The sequence below is a fragment of the Ailuropoda melanoleuca genome, chromosome 4 (assembly GCF_002007445.2).
Source record: "Ailuropoda melanoleuca isolate Jingjing chromosome 4, ASM200744v2, whole genome shotgun sequence".
In the NCBI taxonomy this organism is placed as follows: domain Eukaryota; kingdom Metazoa; phylum Chordata; class Mammalia; order Carnivora; family Ursidae; genus Ailuropoda; species Ailuropoda melanoleuca.
Window position 1 is genome coordinate 73,076,836 of NC_048221.1, and position 25,678 is coordinate 73,102,513.

Below are 25,678 nucleotides of genomic sequence, written 5' to 3' on the forward strand. Positions count from 1 at the left end.
CCCCCCCCGCCAACTCACCCACCATCCTACCGCCCCACTCACCCACCTTCCTTCCCCCCACTCACCCACTGTCTCCTACCATAGTCCCCAGCCTAGGCTCCAGGTTTTTCCTGGGCCAGAGTAGGCACTCTTGTCCGGGTTGAAGCTGCTGGAAGTCTTTGCTCAGATCCCCTCGGACACTGTGTAGCCCAAAGCAGAAAAGGGCCTTGTGCCAGGCAGGTGTTGGGCTTTCTCCTTCTCTGGTGCTCGCTCCCGGCCCTCCCCTGAAATTCCTGGCTGTGTCATCTCCTGGAAGACCCCCCCTCTCGTAGATGTGTTTGCATCTTCACAGGGACTCCGGGAGCCCAGAAGGCTTTCACAGTCCCCAGAGGCATGTCTCTCTATTGGTGAGACTTACAGAGGAGGGCCAGGATAATCCAACTGGGTTAAAACCCTTGGGCAAAGTAGGGTCTGTCTCTCTCTGAAGGCCTTTGACAGCCCTGGGAGATTCCAGGGCAGAGCAGGACCCAGTGAGTAGAAGCTGCCAGAAGGAGGCTCTGGGGTGAGGGACTTTTCAGAAAGGGAATGGGGAGCTGTCTGGCAGCTGGGTGATGTGGGGGTGAGGCCCAGACTCTGGTGTGAGCAGGACCTGCCCTGAGATGCCCCTTGCTTAGCCACTCACTGGCTGCAGCCACTTGGGCAGGTTCACAGTCTGGCTGCCCTTACGGAGAGGAGCTGCCCTTGGAGGTGGCAGGGACTTCCTCTTGGCTGGATGGCTGGCTGCCTGCTCGTCCAGGCGGTCTTGGCGGGCCCCTCGGAGCTGCGGCCCCGTCTCCCGGCATGAGGGCCCGCCCTGTGCCTCCCCTCCGGGCAGCAGATCTGTGGGGCTGCCCCGTGTTCTCGCACGGGCTGGGGCTGTAGGTTCACGCTGGGGTCATTTTAAGTCACCACCCACACACTCATCTCTGATAGGAGGGCCCAGTGGAGTTCCTCCTCGGTTCCCTAAGCACCTCTTTTGGGGAACCTCCCATACCGCCCCACCTAGGGCTGGGTAGGGCTCAGCGAGGCGGACTATCTGAAGTCAAATTGCTAGGACCAGAAGGCAGGATCCCATACCCTCCGGGCTTTCCCCAGAATAGGGGGCGGTCTTTCTGAACCTGGAGCTACCGAGTGGAAATTAGGATTTGTGAAATCTGGTTTGGGGCAGCTGAGGCCAGAGGCCAGAATCCACAGCCTGAAGGTCTGGCCTACCAGCCCCACCCAGGCGCCCTCCTTCCTCTGCTCCACCCGGCCTAGCCCACACCCCCCAGGCCCCGCTCAGAGCCTTCCTTCATGGAGCCTGCAGTCACCCAGCCTCCTACACTTCCCCTCAACCCTCTTGAACTAGATCAAAGTGCTTTATCATGGACTCTCCCCTGCCCCCTGCACCACCAGGTTCTTCAGGACAGGAATGATGCTGTGTGTTGACCTCGACCCAGGTGGCAAAAGTCCCTGAGATGGGCTGTTTCTGGAGCCCTAGGAGTGTCCCCGTCAGGGGCTGGGAGGGCAGGTGGGACAAGAAGCTCTCTGCGCCTGCCACCTGCCCGTGTTGCCTCCTGCGCTCCTCACGGAGACCTCGTGAGCCCGACCTCCCCTGCTTCTTACTGCACGCGATAAGCACGATGAGAAAACTAAGAATGGCTAAGTAGCTTCGCCGAGGGCCACACAGCCGAGGAGGGGTGGCCGGTGTCCTTGGGTCTTCGGCACTGCACCCTGGTGCCTCCCGAGAGTGGAAGAGGGTGGGGAGGAAAGGCACCAACCTGACCCACTCTGTTTTGTGAGTCATTTCCTCCAATGTGTGCCCGATGGCCGTGCACTGGCAGGCCCAAGTTCAGTCCCGTGTGAGCCTGAGTTAAAGCGGCAAGGGTGGGGCCCTGGCATTCTTGGTTGGACCACGGTCTGGGCACCCCGGTGAAAGGAAGAAGCCTCTGGCCCCAGGCTGGACTTAACTTGCTTTCTCTCCTGCCATTTCCACCTTGGCCTTCGTCTAAGCTTTCCCCAGTCAGCAGGTTCCAGGGCCATGCCAGAAGTGGGCAGGGGTGACTGCTGGGGGTATGTGTGCCCCAGGATGGGCACAATGGGCTGCACAGCCTTTCCTAGCTGGTGGTTCCCCCACCTCCCACTCAGAGCAAAGAGCAACCTCTCTAGCAGTGTGGGAGCTGCAGGGACCTGGGGAGAGTACCATGCTTGTTTATCTGCCACCCCTGCCCCCCCCCCGGCTCTTCTCGGGCCACCCTGGTAGCCCAAGGTAGGTTGCCTGAGGCCAAGTGGCGTCTGGGGCTTCCTTCCCTGGGCTGGGGGCTGGGGGCATTGCTGATGGCCCGTGAAGACTAAGTGTTCCTTGGAAGCCAGGCCGTGATGCCTGCTCTGTGCCTGGCACTCTGCTAGACATTGTGAGGGCAGCAAAAGGTAGCAAAGGCCTCCTGTTGGCCTGGGGAGCTCCTAGCATCACACGCTTCAGAGGAGGGAGAGTTTCTAACCCACGTGCTGCTGGATCCATGCTGACGGAGGGCAGGGGAGGAGGGCCGGGAGGGGCACAGCAGCCTCAGGAGGCTTTCTGGATGGATGAAGGGCACTGGGCTGATTCTAAAGGATGGAGGGTTTTGGGTGGACCAGAAGAACAGCGGGAACATTCCTGGCAGCAGCATGAGCAAATGTTAGTTGTGGGGACAAAACATGGTGGTATTTAGGAATAGCGGGGAGACTGACGTCCCCACAGGCACACAGTGGCAGTGTGTGTGTGTGTGTGTGTGTGTGTGTGTGTGTGTATACATGTGCTGGGGATTCACAGCCTGTCAGTGTAGCTGCTAGAGTGAGCGAGATTCTAGAACCCCAAGCCTGAGCTCTGATCTGTTCTGCCACTCTGGTGGTCTCCATCCTTCCTACTGGTCCCAGCTTTGACTCAGTTCCCAGGCCTAAACTCTCAACCCCAGAGCCTGCCTGGCCCTCCACCTCACCAGGGCCTGGCCTTCCCTTGCCTTTCAGAGGCCTGGAAAAGGATGGGAGCCTCGGCGAGGGCGTCCCCCTGAAGAAGCAGAGTGGCATGCACCTGACTCTGCCCGATGCCCATGACGCAGACTCCGGTAAGAACTAGCCCGTGGGCAGCTGTCCGTGGGGTCCACAGCTCACTCTCCTGGCCTGAGCATGTACGGGAGAGTGGCGTCTGCCCGGCCTGGCAAACCCACCCTGCTGCCGGCCCGCTACAGCCCCAGAGCCTGGTGCTGAGGAGCTAAGGAACTGCCTCCGGGCACCTTTCGGGCACCTTCCCACCCATCCTGCTCTGGAGTGGGAAGTGAGCAGCTGGAGCAGGCAGGGGAGGGACCCTGCGTCCTGGGCGGGGGTGCAGAGAGATGGCTGCGGAGTCTAGAAACCGTCTCCCCTGAGGCTAAGCTCAAGGCCCGGGTCTACCAGTAAAGTGTCCTTAGTAGACGGAGTCAGGTAAGATGGAATGAGCTGAGCTTCAATTTACAGTAGCGAAGCCCAGACTGGACTGTTTCAAATGAGGGCCTGATGAAAGCGGAATGGCCCAGGCGCAGGAAGAAGAACTAGTCACGGGAACGGAGCGTCAGGGAGGTGTATTTAGTGGCATTGCTCATTCTGTCCGCCTCCGTGGACCTGAGCCGATCACACCTTTGCTGTCCCTGATGGAGCTGTTTTGCCCGTGCCAAGCCCCGCACCTGACTTAGAGGCACATCCGAGGGGCACTGGGCTGACTGTGGAGCTGCTGACTATAAAGAGGGGACGGGGAAGGAGGGCCCGGCGCCCTTGCAGTGAAGGGGGGACGAACCACGAACAAACGTTAGGGCTGCACGTGCGCTCGTCCTAGAATCAGAAACCATCTGTGGAGTGCCCCGTGGGCTGCGGAGTTTATCGGCGCCTTTATTGCCCCTGAGGGGGGGGGGGGGAAACGTGCTCACGTTCCACCTGCATAGGAAGTGTAAATGTCCACGGCTTATAGATCCTGAGCAGGGACCCGAGTCACCCAGAACTGCCACGGAGGAGGCTCTCCGGAGGGCACAGGGTCCGGCCTGAGCCGCTGCCTAAGGCTTCGGTGCAGCGCAGCCTCAGGTGCGACCTTCTTGTAGGAGAAACGATAATATGCACCTGTGCAAACAGAAAGCCACGAGAGCAGAAGGGAGAAGAGAAGAATTCTCGTTTCACCACCCAGACCTTCATAATGGCCTTTCAGACCTTTCTCCCAGGCCCCTATTTCTTCCCTAGAAAAAATGTCATTGTGCCCTTTCTCAGCTTTTTTTTCCCCTAACCGTATGCCGTGAGCATCCTTCTGCACCCGTCTCCCTATTTCTGTGCCATTAGTGTGATGGCCGCAGGGTCTTGGATGATTATACCCGCACGTATTTTCAGTCACTCCCTGTTGTTGGACATTCAGGTCATTTCTGGTTTCAGTATTACAGGCGCCTTTGCCAACACGCAGGACTATCTTCCTTAGTGAAGACTCCTAGGAGCGGGCTTACTGCCCGGGTGCCCCTCCTAAGCGCCTCATCCCAGCCGTGGCTGAGGGTCCAAGGAGGGCTCGTCCCGGTGCGTCCTTGAGCTGGTTTGCGACCACTCAGCTGCCTCCCCTCTTGCTCTGCAGGCTCTCGGCGGGCATCATCCATCGCAGCCTCCCGGCTGGAGGAGGCCATGTCAGAGCTGACTGTGCCCAGCTCCGTCCTGAAGCAGGGCCCCATGCAGCTGTGGACCACGCTGGAACAGATCTGGCTCCAGGCTGGTGAGTGTCCCTGGCCCCAGTGACAGCCGCCCGCCCGCCTGCCTGCAGGCCTCTCGAGGGCATGTGGGGTGGTGAAGGCCCCTGACAAGGCCTACATAGACTGCAGTACTCATGGAAAGGCCTGGGGATCAGGAACCTGGAGCTCTTTGCCCATCTCTCCCCTAGTTCTAGCTCTTTCTTCTTTGCTTGGCCTAAGAAGAGTCACTTCATCTGTCTGGCTGTGGGTTTCCTTCTCCACCACATGGGGACAGGGCCTGCCTGCCTGCCTCGGGGAGGCTCTCTGGCAGCAAATACAAATGTAAGAAAATTGGAGGAAAGACCACACAGATGGATAGCCTTCTCAGTCTCAAAGACAGGCCCCGTCCCTCCTCCTTACCCTCCCTCTCCTGAGTAAAACTAGTTAATAAAACTAGCTGAAGCCCCAGAGAGCTCACAGAATTGCTGGAGAAGAGGTGAGGTCTGGTGGCATAGTTCAGCGATGGCAGAGGGCTGGTAACACTGAGGTGGCCTTTCAGGTGACAGTCCCTCTTGATAGGTAACTGGCACCATTGCACCGTGGAATGTGAGGGTCAGTTACTGTGGGGGACACAGAGAGCTTCAGGATCCCAAAGGGCTGGGTTCTCATGCCAGCCCCCTACTGCCCGTCCTGATCTAAAATGAGCTCGTGAGCAAAGTGGTCAGGGCCGTGTGGGGCGCATAAAGGTGCTCAGGGAAGCTCCTCCCCTGTTTTCTGGTTACCCTGACAGGTGCCCATCTTTCCCCAGGGGCTGGCACCTACAGCCCCCCAGGGGAGACGCAGAAGAGACTGCAGGTAGAAAGTTCCTGAGCTGAGCAGACATTGCAAGTCGTTGCAAGTCAGAGGCAGAAAGTGGTTCACTGGGAATCTGAGGCTCCCCGCTGCCTGGACTTCACATAAGGCCCCATTAGCATGCAGTACTCCCCCTACTCTCCCACCACAGGTTCTTTAATCTGGGGGGAGAAATTGGACCAGGATGCACAGGCTAAACAGGGAAGCATGTTCATAACACCAACAGTGCCCCAGTTAGCATGTCAGGGTCCCTTAGGCGGCTAGGGGTGTGTAAGGGCCATGCTCACCAGCCAGCTTGTTGCATCCTAAGGAGCAAGAGGAATGTTGAAACTCCGAGGGATATGAAGCAAGGCCTCCCCTTAGGCAAAGAGCCCCCTGTCTTCTTCGAAGACATGGCGCCAGCACGGCTCCCGAGGGGCACGCCGGAGCCCGCGCCACTCCACGTGCCGGGGCAGAAGGCTGCATCCTCACTGGGCCTTTACCACGTGTCCCCGGTAACGCGGTGATCAGATCCCGGGGCTGTGCGTTGCCTGCTCTGGCGCTCCCAGGCCTTTATTCTATTGATACACGCTATCTACCACCATCAGCAAATGAACACGTTTTGCATTTCACAAGCCTGCTTTCCATTGCTCAGGTGTGCTGCTTTATGTTCAGGGTACTAGTATGTTCTGGTAACTTCAGGGAAGGTTAACTCAGTGGCCTTCCTGAAACTTGTAATCAGGCTTGGGAATAATCAGTATAAATACGTGCCCCTCAGGAACTTGCACATTAGCCTCTCTTGTCTGGACATTAGCCTAGATATTCAGCCCCCAGAGAACTCTGGCAACAAAACCTGAATGCTTTGAATGTGGTGCAGGGGAAGGGTTGGGCGGTGTGGCATTGGGAGGCGGGTTTGGGTGTGTGGGACTGATCCAAAATGGCAGTGACTTCTGCAAGGTAGACGTTTTGTTGTCCTTTTGTAACAGTTCAGAGATGGCGCCCTTGACTGAGAAGACAGCTCTGCTCTCCTGGTCCAGGGCCCTAGGTTCCTTCCATTTTGTTGGCTCTGCTCTCTCTGGGGTGTCGCTCTCACCCCTGTGACCCATCATGGCTCTTCATCATGTTCACCTTCCGAGGCATAACCAGGGAGAGTGGAAGAAGGGGACACCCCCTCTCTGTAAGGACATATTTTGAAAATTGCATACATCAGTCCCCATCATGATCCATTGGCCAGAACTTAGTCACATGACCACACCTCGCTGCAAAGGACTCTGGGAAGTGTCACTGTCCTGGTTGTCTATATGGCCCATGAAAAATCAGGGGCTCTGTCATTATTGGAGAAAGAGAGAAGAGACTGAGGGACAGCTGCCACAGCCAGAAAGGGAAGTAAGAAAGCATCCCAGGTTTCCCCTTCTGAGCACGGGAGGGTTCCGGAGCAGTCTGCGCTCCATAAGCCGTTGGCGTCAGCAGCAAGCATGTGCCGAGCACATACTGAATGAAGGGCTGCCAGGACCAAATCACCAAGGCACAAACTTCTCCCTAACCTCACCCCCGACCTGAGCCAGGCTCAGAGTATCGTCACCAGCGTCCCCACCCCCACCCACCCGCCTAACGATCCCAGCAGCTGCAGCAAATGTGCAGGAATGGAAAACATCCTCCTTTTTCATTTTGGAAGGAGCTCATCCCCCAGCTTTTGTTCAGGATGAATTACACCCGGGCCGCTGCGGCTCCATCAGTACCCGCCTTTGGTTGCACGACGGTACCCTTCCTCTCCCAGCTCTTGTCCTCCTCCCTGCCCTCTCCAGGCCTCCATCCCTTTCCAGTCAGAGGTGACAAGCATCACGGGGTGCTGCCACTTGAGAGATGAGTTCCAGGAATGTTGCCTCTTTGGCAGCGGGTCCGTGTGACAGTGGGCGAGGTACGAAGCCTCACAGATGCCCCCGGATAATGCATGTGGAGTGGTGCCTTTCGGAAGAGCAAGAGGGCCCACCTCCCTCTCTCCCTGCAGCTCATGTCTCTGGGAGCTAACAGTGTGCTGGGGCGGGGGAGGGAGATAGACGTAAGGAAGAGTTCCCCTGCCTTGGAGGTCCAGGGGACTCCTAGGCAGCCATGGGCTTTCACTCAGTTGGGGAAGCTGGCTTGAGTCTCCGCTCCCACATGGCAGGTGCACAGTGTCTGGGCGCTGGACACAGAGCTCCAGCTGCTAAACAGATGCGTCAGGCGAGAGCCAGTGCACCCCCTGGTCCAGGCTGAACCTGTGCCCAGAGAGCCTGTAAGACGAGCAGAGCACCTTTGCCCAAGCATCTCAGAATGGGGACCACCGGTGGGGACAGTCCTCAGGAGGACCTGGGCATTGGTAGCTAAATCGACCCCAGCTGTGAGCCAGGCAGACTGGGGAACTGGGGTGGGGTGGCCAGGGCTGTGTCTAAAGATCATCTTCATTATAAAATTAGTCACAGGAGGGGCGCCTGGGTGGTGCAGTCGGTTAAAGTGTCCAACCCTTGACTCTTGATTTCGGCTCAGGTAGTGATCTCACAGTTGTGAGATCGAGCCCCTTGTCAGCTCAGCCTGGGCATGGAACCTGCTTAAGATTCTCTCTCTCCCTCTCCCTCTGCCCCAACCCCACCTCTTCTCTCTCTCTCTCTCTTCTCTCTCTCTACCCCTCCCTCCATCTTAAAAAAAAAAAAATGCAGTCACAGGAGAAGCTCTGCCTTACACATGGTCCCACCTGCTCCTCTCGTTTTTGTTCCCTCATCTCTCATCCCTCTATCTTCCCTCACTCCCTTCTGTCCCAGCTCCCCACCCTTCTCCCTCCTGCCTTCTGTGCCTTCTTCCCACGTCCCCTCTTCCCTTGCTCTGGCTTTTTCTTCTTCCCTCCTCTGCCGGCACCCCCTCCTCCCAGCTGCCGAGTCACTGAGGAGAGCACTCGGGGACAGGAAGTCGTGAGCCCAGGCCCTGCAGTCTTGACTCCCTTGTGGCCTGAGGAAAATCGGCCCTTCTCTAGGTCCCTGGGGTGGAGGCTCTCAGACCACCTGCAGAATGCCTTTAGACCTTCGGATCCTCTGCTATTCATTCTCTTGGTTCCCTGGCTGCCTCTCTCACTCCTTCCTTGTCTGCCTCTCTCCCTTCTCCTTTATTCTGGGTGTCCATATGTCCTGAAGGTCTGCTCCATGGGGAGGACGCTTGTGTCCATTAGGGGGCAGTTTTGGTGATCCCCTCTGGGGTTCAAGGCTAACCTTAACTTCTTTCCTGAGCTTCTCGCTGAGGCGTCTCTGCCTTTTGCCTGGGTGCCCCTCCTTTCCAAGGTCTCATGGAGGGTCTCTAGGAAGCACCTCTCATGTCAGAGGCCCCTGAAAGGCCATAGACCTGACCCTGGGCCCTCCCTCACCCCACCCCTCAGCTCAGGAGGAGCCCGGGGGCAAGGCCCTCCCTGCCAAGAGGGCGTGCAAACAGCACGTGAAGAGTGAGTTCATCCCCCGACCTGGGGCTGGGGTGGGGCTTGGCTCTGACAGAAAGACTGGAACCAGCTCTGGGTGCAGGGTTGAATCAGGATGCCTCAGAAAAAAATAATAAAAGGGACTGTTGCAAAGCTCCAGGGAACAGATGTTTTCCATTTGGAGCCTGCCGAGAGAAGCACAGAGGGGGGTGGGTGGAGAGAGATGGACGGAAGACGGAGAAAAGCTGAGACACAGAGGCAGGAGGGGAGGTCAAGGGTAGGCAGACAGGAAGATGAGAGAAGTGGGGAAATTGGGATGGAGGGAGAGAGAAGGAGCTGAGGGCATGGGAGAGGGGCCCACGACACTGGGGACAGCAAGGTCTGTTTGCCAGGGTGGTGGCCCGGGCTGTGAGAATTCAAACAAAGTCCGGTAACAGGGAGTGCGCCCTCCGGGGCGGAGGCCAGGATGGGTGGGTACCTTGGGGCCCCAGCAGTCAAGGCTGGGAGGTCGAGAAATCAGGGCAGTGGGCGGGCACGGTGCCACACGCGACTCCTGCTGTAGCCAAGGCCGGCTGGCTGGGGAGCACCATGTTTGGTAAAACAATTGCCCAGGGATGCCGAGGCTAGGAAGAAGGGGTGCACTGCAGCCCCCAGACCTGTGGGCCCGGCTGCAGGTCAGAGGCCCCGCCCTGGAGGCTGAGCATGCCAGGGACTGTGTGCAAGGCGGCCAGGAGCCCTCAGGAGACCTCGTTTCTCTGGCTCTGTTCTGTGTCATCTGGTTTCCTGCCTAACTGGTAATGAAGTCCATCGGACCAAAGCAGCCCTACCTATTTTTCCGGGCATGTTCTCTGGTGTGTGGCCAGCCCAGCAAGACCCAGAGCCCCAAGGAAAGAGGGAGGTGGGGATCCCTGTAATTGAAATCTGTTGATATGAAGGCACTGTGAGGAGTCCCCAAGGGAGAGACCAGAAACAGCCTCTAGAGCCAGGGACTCAGAAGACCGGCCCGCAAGTTGTAAACAGCTTAATGAGCCATGGCAGGACCAGGCTGGCAGGTGGGCCAGGCCCAGGGCGAGCCTGCCCAGCAAGGGTGAGGGGGAGTGGAAGGCCTAATCTCTGAGCTGAGCTCCTGGTGGTAGAGGAAGCAGCCCTGCGGAGGGCAGGGTCTCCCTGCCCCCAACACTCACACCACACACTTCCTTCTGCTTCTCCCCTCGCCTTCAGTGACCCTGGGAAGTTCTGTCACGGTGGAGCCCAGCCCTGGGGTCAGCACAGCCTCCCTTCTCTCTGTCAGTCTAACTGCCCCTGCACCTTCAGGCCCCAGCTCAAATGTTGCCTCCTCCAGGAAGACTTCCCTGACCACACCAGCACAGCTGACCTGACCCCGTCTGAGTGCTCGGGGCTTTCAGAATTGGCACCTGTCACTCCATTGCCTTGGCTCACTCCAGCAGTTTGGTTGCTCAGCTGTCCCACCTCCCCCCATCTCCACTCTTTCTCCTTCTCCTGGGAGGGCCAGGCACACAGTCAGTATTTAATAGTTGCACACTGGACCCTCAGTTATGAATGCAGCCTGCTCAGAGCCCCAGGAAGCAGCTCCGGAAGGGAACACAACAGCATAGCAGAGGAGAGAGCCTAGGCCGAGCTAGACAAACCCCTGAGCTTGGGCCAGCCCTCCCTTCACGGCCCTGGCTCAAAGCCCACCCTTCCTGGCCTCACCTTCCCAGGCTTTCTGCCTTGGGACTGTGCCGCTCAGACTGTCCACGAGGACGAGAACCTGCATTTCTCTCTGGCCTGATCATGGGGGCCTGGCTCCTCTGTGTTCACTGAATTCTTCCAAAGTCTCATGTCCGCTAGAGAAAAAGAGCCCCCTTGCTCAGAAAGGCCTCTGTAGTATTATAGGATGTGGCAAGCTACTTATTACACAATGAACTTAGGCAACATTCATGCCGACTACCTCAAGTGCCATGTGCTGCCGTCAGGGCCTTACGCTTCCTTCCTGCTGCTTGTCGGAACAGGAAGACATGATGCCTGGGTCCGGGTTTTCCACCTCTTTCTGGGAGCTTCTTTCAGGATATCTGTTACCCACCCCACCCAGACCTAACCCAAATTAGTGTAAGCTCAGCCCTTGGCCAGTGCTAGGAACAGCTCTTGGCAGGCTCACAAGCCAGGCTCTGCGTGCCCTTCTGTGCTCCCATCTGTGCACGGGCACCAGCCCCGGGAGGGGCAGCCAAGCCCAGGTCTGCCAGGAGAGAAAGGCTGAGTGGGCCATGAGGCCAAGCTGCCAGCCCAGCCAGCCTGTTTCTAAAAGTGCCTGCTGTGGGCGTGTACCTGTGCGGTGTGGATCTGCAGTGTGCCTTTATGTGGGCTGGCCTGGGATCGGGGATGGCCCCGTTTTCCACTGATCTGGGGAAGAAGACAAACTGGTTATGGGACAGATCATCTGAGCTTGGTGGTGAAAGGCATGGGCAGTCCCTGTTCTCTCAGTGTGGCAGAAAGCCCTGGGCTTTGGAGGGAGGCCCGAGCTGCTGGGAACCCAGTGCTGTCTTGCCCCTTTCTACGGAGGGACTGGAGTGAGGTCCCCCCACTCTCGGCCTGGCTTGTTAGTGCAGGGCCCATGAGAGCGCCTGCTGGGGGTGGGTACATGAGAGAAGACACTTGGCAGAAGCAGGCCTTGGCCCACTGTCCATCTCCAGGAGTGTGGGCCGTTCGAGAACATGCACCTGCCTCATCCTGATCGGCCTCCATCCCCCACCCCCAGCCTCTCGGTTGTCAGGTGGAGGGACGCTGCAGAAAGCCACCCAACCTTTACGGATGCCACTCGTGCCCCCACTGCCAGGCTTGGAAGTCAGACAGCCTGATGCCACCCCCGGGTCCACTCCTGACTCTCCCTGTGGCCTTAGGCAACTTTCCCACCCTTTCTGTGCCCAGGGACCCGCTCCCCGAAGCAGGGTCATGAATGCTTGTTGTGCGGCTTTTGTGAATGTCGGCGGAGAGGGCCTGCGCGGAGCAGGTAGCACGGTGCCTGACAGCGAGCGAGCACTCAGAAACCATTACCTGCCGGGCCCAGGCCGTGACTCCAGGGAGGCTTCCCCTCACTCGAAACCCTCGAACTCGGGGCTGCTGGTCGAGTGCAGGGAGGGGGCCTCTGCTTCTGCCTTTCCCTACCACTGTCACCTCACTGTCCTGCTTTCACAGCTGAGCTGTTCATGGAGCAGCAACACCTCAAGGAGGCAGGCTTCTGCATCCAGGAGGCGGCGGGCCTCTTCCCCACGTCGCACTCTGTACTCTACATGCGGGGCCGACTCGCCGAGATGAAGGGCAGTTTGGAGGAGGCCAAGCAGCTGTACAAGGAAGCGCTCACGGTGAACCCCGACGGCGTGCGCATCATGCACAGCCTGGTGAGTCCGCCCTGGCCCCCGAAAAAGGCCTCGGGGCCCTCGTCCCCTCTCACCCCCTCCCGTCTGCGCGTGCGCTGGTGTCTGCGGGGACGTGGCCTCCCTGCTTTGCTAGGAGAGACAGCTGGCTTGTCGAGGCACGCTGTTCCCTTTCATTCGGAGCCTGCCTGAGGATGAAAAAATCTAGGATGGGTTGATATTCTTTGAAACTCTAAGCTTCTATACAGCAATGTGACCCCAAAGGGGTTCGTCATTAGATCCTTGCCCTAGACGCTGTAGGCAAAGTACTCTGCTTTCCGGGAGTCCCCGGGCCCTCCGCGCTCGCTGGGCTACCTCTCCCACTTCGGAGGTGCGCTGTGCCTCTTTGGTGACATTCAGGGCATGTCCTGGGCTGGGCTGTCATGTCAGGCCTGATTCGAGCACCCATGGAAAATGGCCCCTGGGGGGGGTTGGGAGTGGGTAAGAGGGCCCAGCAGCCCCCAGTCCTAGGACGTGGCCCTCAGGACTTGGGTGCCCAGGGCTGGGTGACTTTCTGTGGTCAGGTCTGGAGGCCGGGAGCAGGATGCTGGTGTTCTTGGCTTGCCTTCGCTATTCTCTTTCTGGGTGATCGTGAGTAAGTCGGCCCCCTTCTCTGAACCTTGGTTTGACTTATCTGTGCAATGGGGATTCTCTGATATAGGAAACATTTATTGAATACCTGCTCTGACGGCTGGTATAGAAGGCTGGTGGGGCAACCGTGTTTCCCTTCCTTTCTTAGCTACTTTCAGAGAGCGGGTCATCAGGATAAACATAATGCCCCGAAACTGTACAGGCCTACAGCAGCACAGTGATTTTTGAAGTATAATTTAGGAGCACCCCATTAGTGACACAGTCTTCTCTGTTGAGGTGCAGGTCCCACCTCAGACGCCCCCCATGAGCGTTCTCTGAGGGGAGTGGCCATGATGGCGTCCCCGATATCTGCTACATGCAGAACACGAAGGGGTCAGAATGACTCCAGATGGCTGCAGGGTTATCATTGCCAGAACGGGTCTGATTCCTTCCCAAAGAGAAGCCACAGGGAGTTCGATTTCCGCTCAGCGTCAGGAACAACAGTATAGCTCTCAGAATAGGACAAGTCCAAACTCAGGAGTTGTCTGGTGAGGACATTGCGAAGGGAATGGAAAATGCACTGGGGGGGGAAGAGCTGGACCAGGTCATCTTTATAAGAGCCCCTGAAAACAGATTAGAGCCTCCCAGCTCAGCTGTTATCCCTGCTGCCTGATATCTGAAAGGATTTCTACCTCGGGCCCACGTGAAGGTTCCGCGTCAGCTGAAGACAGCCCACGCAGTGACGTCACACCCGGGCCCGCGTTCCCCTCCACATGGCTGTGTTGCCTTGCAGTCTGCTCAGCAAAGGGTTGGTTTTTGCAAGGCACAGCCTCCTTCCTCCCGCAATTCAGACATTAGCTCCTGTGACAAATGGCTCCCTGGAGGTCACATCCAGAAACTGGATTAGGGTGGTGGGAGGGAGGCTTGCGCTGGCCCCTGAGGCCTGCAGCCAGGCAGAGATGGCTGCCTTCCCCTGCGCTGGCCGATCGGAGCCCGCCGCCTCAGTCCCTAAAACCCGGTGAAGTCTGATAACAGGTACGATTTTGAAGTAACATTTTTCATTTATGCTCATGATTGTTGGTAGCTATTTTCCTGAAATTGAAGCTGCTTCCAAAGGCGGGTTTCCATAGTAACCGAAGAGCGGGCCCTGAGTGGCTCCCTACAGATGTTTCTGAAATGGCCCCTTTTCTCTTCCCGGGGTGCCTGGCTGAGGTGATGAAATGAGAGCAAGTCAGAGCCAGGCCTGCCCACTGTTAAAGTTACAGGCAAGCAGAGGGACAGTCGGCTCTGGCGTGGGCAGCCCCGTTTGCTTTCCACATGCTCTGTTCCTGCCAGCAGCCCACACATATGCATGAAGAATAGCAAATTTCAGGTCTGGAGAAGATTTGCGAAGCACTCTTTTCCCAAAGACACAGGAACACTTTGGCATGTTGATCTACAGCATTCCCTGATGTGAGTGTCTTTCCTGGGCTGGCTTCAGGCTCAGGACATCTGGGATCTCATCCTGGCTCTGGCTCTAATTCACTCGGGTGATTTAGGAAAACACACACGTAACTTCCACATTCCTGATGTCTCCTTTGGTGAATGAATTCATTCATTCACCAAAAATAATAATCGGCGTCGTTCCTAGACCAGTGCTAATCACGTGAGGTGACGCACGTGCAGGTGCCTCTAGAAAGGCCAGCAGTGCAACATCAGAGAAGGCAAAACAGCACATGCGCCCCTGCGCTCCAGTCCCTCACCCGGGACAGACATTGCTAATCAATCACAGCACTTTTTCTCACTGGGCACAGATCTTTTTCAGCATGGTACAACATGAGGGGAGCCACTACCCGGCAGTCTAAGTCAACTTGGCCTTTATGTAAGGGATTCATTGTAAAAGTAGTAGAGAATGAGAGAGACACATTGTGAACTCTGGAGGTTGGTGCATCCTTGGAGAATTATCCGGGGAAAGGATCATGGAGGCCAACTGGTATCTGCTCCCACCCCCCCCACCCCCGCCGTGCAGTCATCGCGAAGGCAGGTTCCCAAGGAGGACATCCTGGACTTGCCACACCACTGTGGTTCTGTGAGGGCATCTGCCTCTGATAGGTGCAAGGAGAGGAGAGGCGCCCCTCCCCTGAGAGCACAGCCACCCAAGTCAGGGGCTGGGAGAGCTCTGGATCCCTCCGTGAGCTGTGTGGATGCTGGGTTCAGCCTTACAGTCCTGAGGGCAGGATCATCAAACACCAGGACACTGACCTCACAGCCTCTCCCTGGGGCCGGGTACATGGGACAGGAGATGTGGGGACAGCCTCGGGGAGTGTTAGGCTACTGCTCTTAGGAGGCAGGTTTCAGGCATGGCTAAGAAAATGAACTCTGGCCCAGAAGCACGTTTTTACTCTCACCGTCCTGCTGCCCTCCCTGCCCTGCCCTGGTATGGATGGGAGGCGTTTCCATGGTTCAGGCTCCATCCTGGGCTCAGCTCAGGCTTTTCCAGCCAGCAGGCAGCACAGAGACACAAGCTTAGCCGTGCTCTGCCCGTGCCCCAGAGGAATCTGTGCCATCGGGCCCTGGCCCTGAGGGCAGCCTCCTCCACAAGGCTCATGGATGGCCAGCTTGCTTCAGGAAACTGCCAGATGCAGAAAGAAAAAGCTATGCTCTCTGCAGATGGAAATTCCTAGCGAAATCTCAGGAGCAGGTCCTGACAGTTTTTGCCAGCTTGGTCTCAGCCTCCCTTCCGGGTATCCAGAAACCCTACTCACTCAGCCTGGGTGTTCAGACCTTAATTTATAGGCAAAAGCATCTCATTAAGAAGGGGAAACCTGAACTTTTCTTGCCCGCCCTAAGGAAACAAGAGAAAGGAGGCAGGGCCCTTCCCAAGATCAGCAGAGAAGTTGGCCCCCATGTGACACTGTTCTTCAGAGAAGGCTCCATGGGCTTGATGGAGAGGAATCAGAGGCAGCCTGCATGCCTCTCTCTGAGCCTGTCTCTGCCCTGCCACCTCCCAGGAGGCTCTCTGCATCTCCGAGGGAACAGGGATGCCTGGGGAAGGCAAGGAAGCCAGAAGCGACTAATGGAATGGTCCAGTCACGGAGGGCCCTCCCAAGAGGGCTGTGAGGTCACCTGACTTTAATGGTGGGAGGGTCACTAGCCCTGGCCACAGACTGACCGTCTTCCCTGCCTGCCCCGGGGCTGAGCCAGGAGTGTGGATGCTTCAGTGCAGCCTGTCTCACTGCAGGAGACAGCACGAAAGCCTCGGCCGCGAGCGGACAGGCACACTGCCTCCCCGCCCCTTGCTTTTGCGGGCGGCACCCACCCTGCTCTCCTGGGGACAGGCTCTGGGGTTTCCTGGCACCTCTCTGGCCGGGCTGCCCTGCTCCCCTCTGGCCCCTCCCCATGGTTATGCTTTCATCTTGGGACAGAGTTCTGGGCTCTGGTTGCCTTGTCTCCCCAGAACCCTTTCCTCATCAGGCCCCCCAGCAGCAGAGGGAAACTGCCCTAGATGTACTTTGGCTCCTGTGATGTAATTCCCAGGGATGTAATTTGTGAAGCAGTCCTGGCCTCGTGACCCAGCCTCCTCTTTCTCCAGATGCTCCTGGATGCCATCCACTGCCCTGATGAGAGTGTGGCAGTGAATTAATTCCCTGCACTCCTTCCCTCTCGCTCCCAGTGTGGAGCTTGCTGTCTCGTTTCTCAAGTGGGTTTGTGAGATCAGGGTCATGGCCATAGTGTGTAGCCGGCCCCATGTGGCCCCAGAAATTCTGGTCCCTCTTTCTCCAGGCTGGGTTTGCCAGGGCATCCCAGAAGCGGCCCACCACCATCCTTGCGTCTCCTCAAGGTGGGTCCTGAGTCAGCCAGGACCAGGGCTTGGCCCCGCCTGGCCCCGCCCTGCGGCTCTGGGTTGGGCCTTTTGCAGGTGCTCCAGGAATCCAGCAGCAGGCTCTGCTCTCTAAGGCCAAACAGGTGAACTCTGGTTACACAGTGCTCCCGCCAGCCCCCTCCCCAATCCTGGAGGGCAGGACTGGACTGGAGAGGGGACACAGCTCAGACAGAGAGTCAGCACTACCAGCCCTCGTGTTCTGGGGGCTTTGGAGATTACTTCCCCTCCCCAGCTCAGTTTTCCCTTCTGTCTAATGGGGATAATAATTTAGGCTCTTGTGACCTCCAGGGAGGATTTTATTGCTCAGGTGACCTAAGCGCTGTGAAAAGATAAATCAGCATGCCAACATTTTTGTCACCATGCATGTGGGAGACTTGGTGGCAAATGGCCGAAGCCTGAGCTCCACCTTAACCGGGATGCCCCACCTCGCTGCCGTGGGGCAGGTGTCCCTGGGCCAAACTTCCCCGGGCTGCTGGCAATGTACTGAGAGGGGAGGAAGGGGATGCTGGGCAGGGACTGGGGGGCCTCAGAGCTGCCTGGAGGTTGTGGCTATTGCTGGTTGGCTAGGATGGTTTTTAAGCCCCAGTGTCAGAGCCAGCTTGTGTCTGGAGGTGGGAGCACAGCCTCTGAGTCTCACTGACCTGGACTTGAGCCCCACTTTGCCTACACTGCTCCGCCATGACCAAGTTCCTCGGCCTCTTGGCGCTTCAGTGTCCTCATCTGGAAAATGGTAATCACAATGTCAAGCACCTAGGTCTCCTGTTAGGATCAGCTTAACTAATTCTGTAAGTTAATGGCCCAGTAGCTGGGGTTACTTTTACCTTTTCCATGCTGCAACACGGCTCCCAGGCCAGGTTCAGACGCTCTTGGCTTGCAGAGGGAAGTAGAGGCCCAGAGCCAAGCCCCAGAGATTCACTGTAGGGAGCCTCTCGGTCCTCATTGAGCCCAGGCAACTCTGGCCAAGGCAGAGATGTGCAGGATACCAGCCCCAAGTGCCCTGTGCCTGGGACAAGAGTATCCACAGTGCAAGGCCAGGCTGACCTTAACTGAGAGCAGGAGAAGCCTGCTCCGTAGGCTGGAGTCCGAGGTGAGGGCGAGAGCCATTTCGTGGCTGGTCTCTTCAGCTGATGGGGCCTCCTGGGGACCCGAAACCACTAGGGAGGAGGAGTGGGAAAGGCCAGGTTCTGAGGAGGCCCTGCTCGGCCCGCCACTCTGGCCTCTGTCGGGCCAGGCTGCTTCAGCCTCCGCTTCCCGGCTTGAAGGAGGAAAGGTGTCCTGAGCAGCTGAAGACTGAAACCCAGTGCCGGCCCTCTGAAGGTTCCCTGATGCCAGATGAGGCCAGCAAGCACACAGAATAGCAGGGCTTCTCGTTCCTGGGGCCCGATGCCTCGGGGTCTAGGACACCCCACCTGCTGTAGACTTCCCCCTCCTTGTTGGCTTCCTGAGCTACGGCAGGTGGCGTAGAGGGTGCCGGCAGCCTGAAGGAACCGGAGGGCCCAGAAGTCTTGTGCTGTGTTGTGCTGTCCATGCAGGGACCCTGAGTCCTTTACACACACACACACACACACACACACACACACACACACACACAGCCCCTCTGCACGGAATCTGCGCCTGCCCCACCAGCTCTGACAGACGGGAGCATTGTTCTGTTTGGCAGGAAGGGTCGGTAGGAACATCTTGTTGGCCATTTGACCTCCTACTGCTGTGGTTTTATTGTGAGTTCTCTCCCTCATTCCTCCCCAGTCCTGCCTGAGGACTGTGTTCCCTAGTGGGAAAGTGGGGTGGAGCGGGAGGGGGAAGGGAGTTCTGGAGGCTCACTGTGTGGGGTGTGTCCCCCAGCCTGGGCCTCACCGGGACTCGAGCCCCTGCCTACCCACCTGGTTCTTGGGCTGGCACAGCCCCCAGCCCACACCGCGTGCCCTCAGCCCAGGCTCAGAGACCATCGAGAAGGTGAAGGAGGTTTTCCTTGGCTCTGGGTCAGGACTTTTGGAAAGGCTTGGGCTTAAGTGTGGGCTCCTGAAGTCCTCACCAACCCAGATGAGGAAGTGGAAGGGAAGCCGCCTGTCATACACTCTGATCAGAATGGTAGTTAAGCGCTGCTGATGTCAGAAAAACATTAGGGTTCAAAGCCGACGACCAAGAAAGAATTCTGGAGATGTCTTTGGTGCAAAAAGTGATTTTATTAAAGCACGGGAATAGGACCCGTGGGCAGAAAGAGCTGCTCTGGGGTCACGAGTAGTGGCCCGTTATATACTTTGAAGTTGAGAGGGGGTTTGGGATAGAGTAAGTCTCTAAGGAATTTTGGAAGCCAGGTTTCCAGGACCTTGAGGAGGCTAGGTATTGTTGGGAAAAGGTAATTTATTACCGTCTAAGAAAACCTTAGTCATGAGACCCTTTAGATGTATATCGGCGAGCCATATGCTTGGGGGATGATTGCCAAAACATATCTTGGGTTTAAGATAAAGGAAGTTTCCAAAGGTATTTTTATATGTTAAAGTTGGCTTACAGCATCCTGGAGGGGAGGGGTCAGGCTAGGATTGTCTTTTGCCTTTAGCAAAGTGTCAACATCGAGGCAGTTGAGTCCCTAGAGGAAGGTCACTCTGCCTATTTCAAGGACTTGTCAGTGGGCTATAGGTGGTAAGGAAATTTAATAATTTTTCTTCTGCCTTTGTTTCCCACATCACTGTTGGCTTAATTTAGCTCCAAAATCAGTGGTCTGAAAGACTCCCCATGTCTGAAGGGTGTAGCAGGGTCCAGCCCTCCCCTTGTCCCGTAGGCCAGCAGCCCCCTCCCCTCAGCTCTGCCTCCTGCCCAGAGAGGGGAGCTTCGGCGATGGTGCCCCCTCTCACTGCCCATCACAGGGTGTTCACTTGGAGCACCCAAAGTCCAGGCTCCCCACCTAGCTCTGAGGGCCTGGCTGTACTCTAGAGTGGGCAGAGAGCCTCCAGAGGCCTAGAACCTGAAACCAGCCCAGAATGTGGGAGGAGAAAAGGCAGAGCCCCCCGGGAATTGATGTGCTTTCTCCTCAAGCCAATATTTACCTTTGAGTCTGTCCACAGCCTTCTGAAGACAGATAGCTCCCACCACAGCCGGGGCCCACTGGCGTTGGACCTCTCACCTGGGGGTGCAGGTATAGGCAGGAGCCCGAAGGGAGGAATGGGTTCTGCCACATGAGCACGGCACCTCTACTGCCCCAGAAGCCCCCCCACCTAGTTGGGCTCCAAGTGAGTCTGTCGGCCCCCTCAGCAGGGGCCTCTTCCTGTGAAAGCCTAGGAGAGCTTGTCAACCAGGTGTTAGGTGGGGTCTAGAAGGATTTGTGCCCCTTCTCCCAAAAGGGAGGTAGAACCGGTTTGGGGCCTTGGAGCTGCCCCAGCTCCAGGAGGGATGTGGTGATCCGTGGGCTCTGTTCTCAGCCTGGAGAGACACCTCATTCCCAGTCTGGTTGGACGGGTTGAGGCTGACACCTGGGAGAACCTGGCATCCCAAGAGGGGCTGAGCTCCTCAGCGCAGGCTGGAATGTGGGCCTCCCCCGCAGGGTGTGTCAGCCTCAGGGTGGGTGAAGGGAGCAACCTCAGAGGTGGCTCCACCCCAGGCTCCTCCCTGCAGCCCCAGGGTCCCCAAGCAGAGGGCTCTTGGGACCAGGAGGCTCCAGCAGCCTCCAGCTGATTCCCTGCTTCCCAGCTGGAAAGGCTGTTACAGAATCCCAGGAATGTGCCTTGAGCTCAGAAAGAAAATTCCCAAAATAACTTCTATAAATACTTGAGGGTAGGGACTGGGAGGGAGCTCTCAGCCTGGCCTGCAGCTGGCCTAGTGCTAGGGGCTGCTTCCCAGGGCAGGCCTCCCCCCCCACCCCAGAGGAAGAAAAAGACATATACAGCCGGGACCTTCCTGCTGCCCCTCCCCTCTAGGGGACAGTGTCATGCACTGAATTAATGAGGTGAGATGGTGTGCAGTAGCAATTCTGAAAAAGGAAGGGGGACCGTTCTCCTTCATCCTCCATCCCAGGCTGCAGCCTTTGTACCCCCCAGAGAACCTTGTCTTCCATCAGGCGGCCTGTCCCTGTGGCCTAAGCAGGTCGGTAAGCATGCATACCTAAGTGCCTCTGGTGTGCCTGGCTCAGAACCCAGGACCCTCCCACCTGAGCTCTGTTGAGCTGCCGTCCTGTGGGGAAGAGCCCCGCAGACAGGAGCCCTGGACCCTGTCCCTGTCAGCCGAAGCCGGATAGCACAGCAGAGCCCACCGGTAATGAGGCACAAGCTCCAGGTGATGGCGTGGCCAGGAGGTGCTGTCCTCGGCGGCTTCCTGGGGGAGCAGGGTCCTGGGTAGTTGAGATGAGGCCAGATGGTCCCTCCTCCCTGAGATCCAGGAAGGAGGGGAAGGCGGACTGGATGAATGAAGTTGGGAATTTCTGGGGCCTTCCCCCATAGCCCTGCCCTCCCTGAGTGGTGGTAACCTTGGTTCCCTCTCAAAGGTGCATTGCTCAGGGGCCATAAGCAACACGCACATTGCTTTCGAGTTGCTGCGGGTGGCAGCCTGGCTATGGCGTCTCCCAGGTGAGGGTCAAAGGCTGAGTCATCCATCAGCATGTCTGGCTTCTCTTGGCTCAGGGTGCCCCCTGGCCAGAGTGGGGAAGAGTCATCGGGACATTTGGATGGAACTGTGCTCCCACCATCTCCCTGGAGACCTGTTCTCTGGGCGGCTGGGGTGGGGGTGTCGGGGTGATGGCGGGCCCCTGGCACAGTGCCAGGCTGGGGGCAGAGCAGGTGAGACCTCACGTCTTCCTGAGGCGGGCCCTGCCCAGTTGTCAGGCAGCAAACAGCTCCGAGTTGCTACCAAACACGAACAGACTGGTGTCTAGGGCAGGTGGCAGCAGATCCTGTTACAGGCCCCGGGCCTCGGGGCCCCAGCCTGACCCCAGCCCGGTGTCTGCTTTCAGGCTCTGAGGTCAGCACCCCCGGGTATGGGGGACATGATCCAGCCCCACCCCAGGCCCCAGTCTTCGCCCACAGAGCGCCTTGCCCTCTAGAGAAATCACCTCCTATTCCTCACTCCAGCAGGACCCTCTGCTCATCGTCGGGCCACTTCCCTTCACGGTCCGCCCGTCATGCGCCCTGCCTACGGGATTTCAAATGCATCCTTGCAGACTCTTCCCACTGACCAGCCGGGAAGTATCATCCTGTTCCCTGGTTTACAGACGAGGAAACCACAGCTCAGAGAAAATGGGCTACTGGCCCCTGGTCGCTGCACTTGTCAGTGGCAAAGCTGGGATTCCAGCGCAGACGAGGTCTCTGGCTGTGGAGCCCTGGCTTTTTTCTCTTCATGAAACATGGAGAGGAGCTACTGCAAACCTTCCTGACGGAGAGTAAAACCAACACGCATGCACACACACACCCACACCCACACCCACCCGGGTTCGGCCTGCAGACACATCCGGCCCCTTCCCAGACACCCACACACTGCTGGAGATCAGGGCTTTTCGAACTCCTCCTCAGCCCTCTTTTCAAACCTAAGCTCCTGTGGAAACTCGATATGGAGAAGTGCGCGTGTAAAACCCACTGCAGGCCTGGCCCTCGCTGGGAGGCCCCGCTGTCCTCTCTTGCTCCTGCATGGGCAGCGCGCACAGGGCTCAAACCTTCCATTTTTGGTGCTTAATTTTGGTGTCTGGCGGCCTTTCGTCTGGCCTGCCTTCCCTCCTCCCTGTGGGCCCTGTGCCATCGGTGCTGCTCGGGGTCCAGCTCCCAGGCCATGCAGGCAGCACAGCTTGGCCTGGGGCCCTGCCGGCCACACTGGGCATGGCCCTCGGTCCCGGCAGCCCTGAGTCAGCAAGGCTTCCGCTGGCCCCGCCCCGCCACCGCTCCCCTGTCCTCCAGCCCATCCCTGGGGCTCCCTGGGGACAGCTCCGCCCCGGGTTGAAGAGACACTGTGAATCCAGCTCCCCCTTCCTTTCCTGCCCCTGGCCGCAGGACCACCGGCCAGCACCTCCGGAGAGGGGGAGGCTTTGCCTAGGGTTTCCTGAGCGCCATCTTCCACTCTTGCCTAACTGGTCGTGTTCCAAGCTCTCAGAGGACTTTAGGAAATCAGGCATGTGCATCTTCCCCGGTGGGTCTCCATAGCAACAGAGGGCCTAACTCTGAGGAGCGTGGTGAGGAGGAAAATGTTCCAGCTAAAAATGTACATGGCCATCAGTGGGCGGGCACCCAAGAGGGGGCTCCAGGCACATAGAAGGCAGTTCCTCTCCCTCACCCCAGCCCCCACCAGGACATTGGTGTTAGGCTTTACCTCAGATCTTTGAATGAGAGGAGGGCTCCCCCTCTGCGGCCATCCCGTGCCTCATTTGAGTGCTGGAACACAGATCGGTGGGATGGAACAAAGCAGCCTTTCTGGGACTGGAGGCTGGGGTGGGGTCCTGATCCTCCCCCCACCCCGCCCCGCTTACTCACCACCCTGTCCTCCCACCTCCCTGCACCCTTCCCACTATGAGTGGAAGAGGACGTAGAAGGGACATCGTCCCAGTTTCACTTCCCAAACTTTTGTGACAGTTCCTGTCACTTCCTCTCCCTGCCAGCAGGGTTGTTGAAGACAAACAGCCGCACCAAGCTTCCTAGCCACACCTGACGCATCTTACCAGAGCCTGTCCTTCTACCCAGCATTTGCCCTCCTGTGACCCTCACCGGCCAGGCCGGGCCGGGATGGGCTACAGGTCGCAGGACCCAGGTGTCCCCAGGAAGAACACTGCTAATGCAGGCCAAGGAGCTGCCCCCACCCACCCATAAGCCGAAGGTTCTGCCTTCAGGTCGTAGAATCTGAAACCTGTGCGCACATTCCTCCACATCCTGGGGGGTGGGAAGCTCCCCAGCGCAGCAGCAAGGCCTCAGGGTAACAGACCCACTGTCTGAGAGCTCGCGCCTGCCAGATACTGTTCAAGTGCCTTCCATATACTGACTCCTGCAAACGTGACAGCCCGAGGGGTGGGCACTGCGGTCTTTCCCACCTACAGCTGAGGAAACCGAAGGCCAGAGAGAGCTGACTTGCAGGATCCCCAGCTGTAATGGGAGGCGCAAAGCCAGGTCAGCCGACTTGAAAGCCCACCCTCAGGCCCGGAGGGACAGAGCTCCCCCCCCCCCCCCCGTGGGTGATCTGAGAGGCTGGGCTGGAAGCAGGACTAGGGCGGGGACAGGTAGAATTCGCATGGGTGATGACAACGTTCTCTCGATGGTTCCCGAGGCTGAGACGCTGAGCTCTCTCTCTGGTGGGGGAGCTGCCTCCTTGCCCTGACAGCCAGGGTGCTCCTGCCGCAGGACGCCCTCACTAACCTGGCCCTGTGCTTGCTCCCCAGGGTCTGATGCTGAGTCGGCTGGGCCACAAGAGTCTGGCCCAGAAGGTGCTGCGGGACGCCGTGGAGAGACAGAGCACCTGCCACGAGGCCTGGCAGGGCCTGGGCGAGGTGCTGCAGGCCCAGGGCCAGAGCGAGGCTGCCGTTGACTGCTTCCTCACTGCCCTCGAGCTGGAGGCCAGCAGCCCGGTGCTGCCCTTCTCCATCATCCCCAGAGAGCTGTGACATCGCCCTACAGCGGCAGGGTGGGACGGAGCGGCTGCCCTCGGNGGGGGGGGGGGGGGGGCAGGCAGGCAGCAGGGAGCACAGGGCAGGGGAGGTGTGGGGCCTCAGGGAAATACATCTCTAGGGAACACTTCTGCAGGCTGCAGCCCTAGTTCTCCTCGCCTCCCCCACTCCAGCCCGGCTTTCCCTCCAGGGCCAGCTGGGTCTGGGAGCTGCTCATCTGGAGCTGGGTGGGCCAGATTTGCATTGAAAGCAAATCCCTTGCTCCTTGGGATTCAGAAGGCCCTGGTTTATGAGGAAGGACGTAGCTGGGAAGCCACATGAGCATGGGAGCATCTCCCCCAGAATGTCCGTGCATCATCTCAATGTGCAATAAGGGTCTGTCTCTCCTACGTACCATCCCCCACTGTCTAGAAGCTCCCGTACTATGCCTGCCACTCTTCACATCCCCGATCCTGGATTTCCCAGTAACTTTGCACAGGTGTTAGCCTCGAGCTTCAGCTCCCGGTTCTCCAAAACCAAAGATGAACCCCACAAACTGCTCTCTGGCTAGGTCAAGAGGGTTTTCCCCAGTTCCTAACTCAGTGCCTCAGGAGACGGTCTGCTTGAACCCTAAGTGACTTAGAGTCTTGGTGACCAGACTTGCTCCCTGAGAGCGCGGGTGGAGGAGCCTCACAGCTGAACTTGACCTCCACCGATGCCTCTGTGCCCAGGGAGCCCCAGGGCCCTGATCTCAGGCCCAGTCTCAGGACAGGGTTTTGGATAACTCTCAGGTCTTGCCCCACGCAGTCAGGGCTGAAGACTCTGCTGGCAAGTGGGAAGAGGATAGGATCTCTGGGTCCCTCTCCCAGGTTTGAGCTATTGGAGGATGCCCCTCTTTGCCCCATGAGGCCAGTTGGGCCCCACTGCTCTTGCTCTCTGCTTCAAGTGCCTTTTGGGCCTCTGGTGCCTGGCCAGGGTCACTGAGCACCAGCCCTAACTCCCCTCCCTTTTCTACCATGCTCATCTTTCTGGAACCATGCCCCACCCCAAGTGGCCTCCTTAGGCCCTAGACTCTAGCATACAAACATGGCAGCTGGACCCAGTTCTTACTCACACCTTGCATCAACATACTCCATCAGGCCTTATGTTTCTTAGCAAGGGGTACAATGCAGAATCTTCTGGTGATAATAATATGCAGATGGGCAGTCTCTGGGACTGACCCCAGTACCTCTCACCACCCACAGCCCATTTCCACTACAGGCCATTTGGGTCCCCCTTGCCCAAGGCCCAGTGGGGACTATGGTTGGAGACCAGTGGAGG

General features: G+C 58.0%; 1 protein-coding gene across 1 annotated transcript in view; it reads left to right on the forward strand.

Annotated features, from left to right (window-relative positions):
* LOC100470233 (tetratricopeptide repeat protein 7A) overlaps positions 1-24,376 on the forward strand; it is an 84,302-nt gene extending 59,926 nt beyond the window's left edge. The window contains exons 14-17 of the mRNA XM_034659086.1: positions 3,004-3,101; positions 4,616-4,750; positions 12,166-12,368; positions 24,155-24,376. Of these exons, the coding sequence (XP_034514977.1) occupies positions 3,004-3,101; positions 4,616-4,750; positions 12,166-12,368; positions 24,155-24,376 (658 nt within the window). The remainder of the gene's footprint in view (positions 1-3,003; positions 3,102-4,615; positions 4,751-12,165; positions 12,369-24,154) is intronic.
* Positions 24,377-25,678: the final 1,302 nt, after the last annotated feature.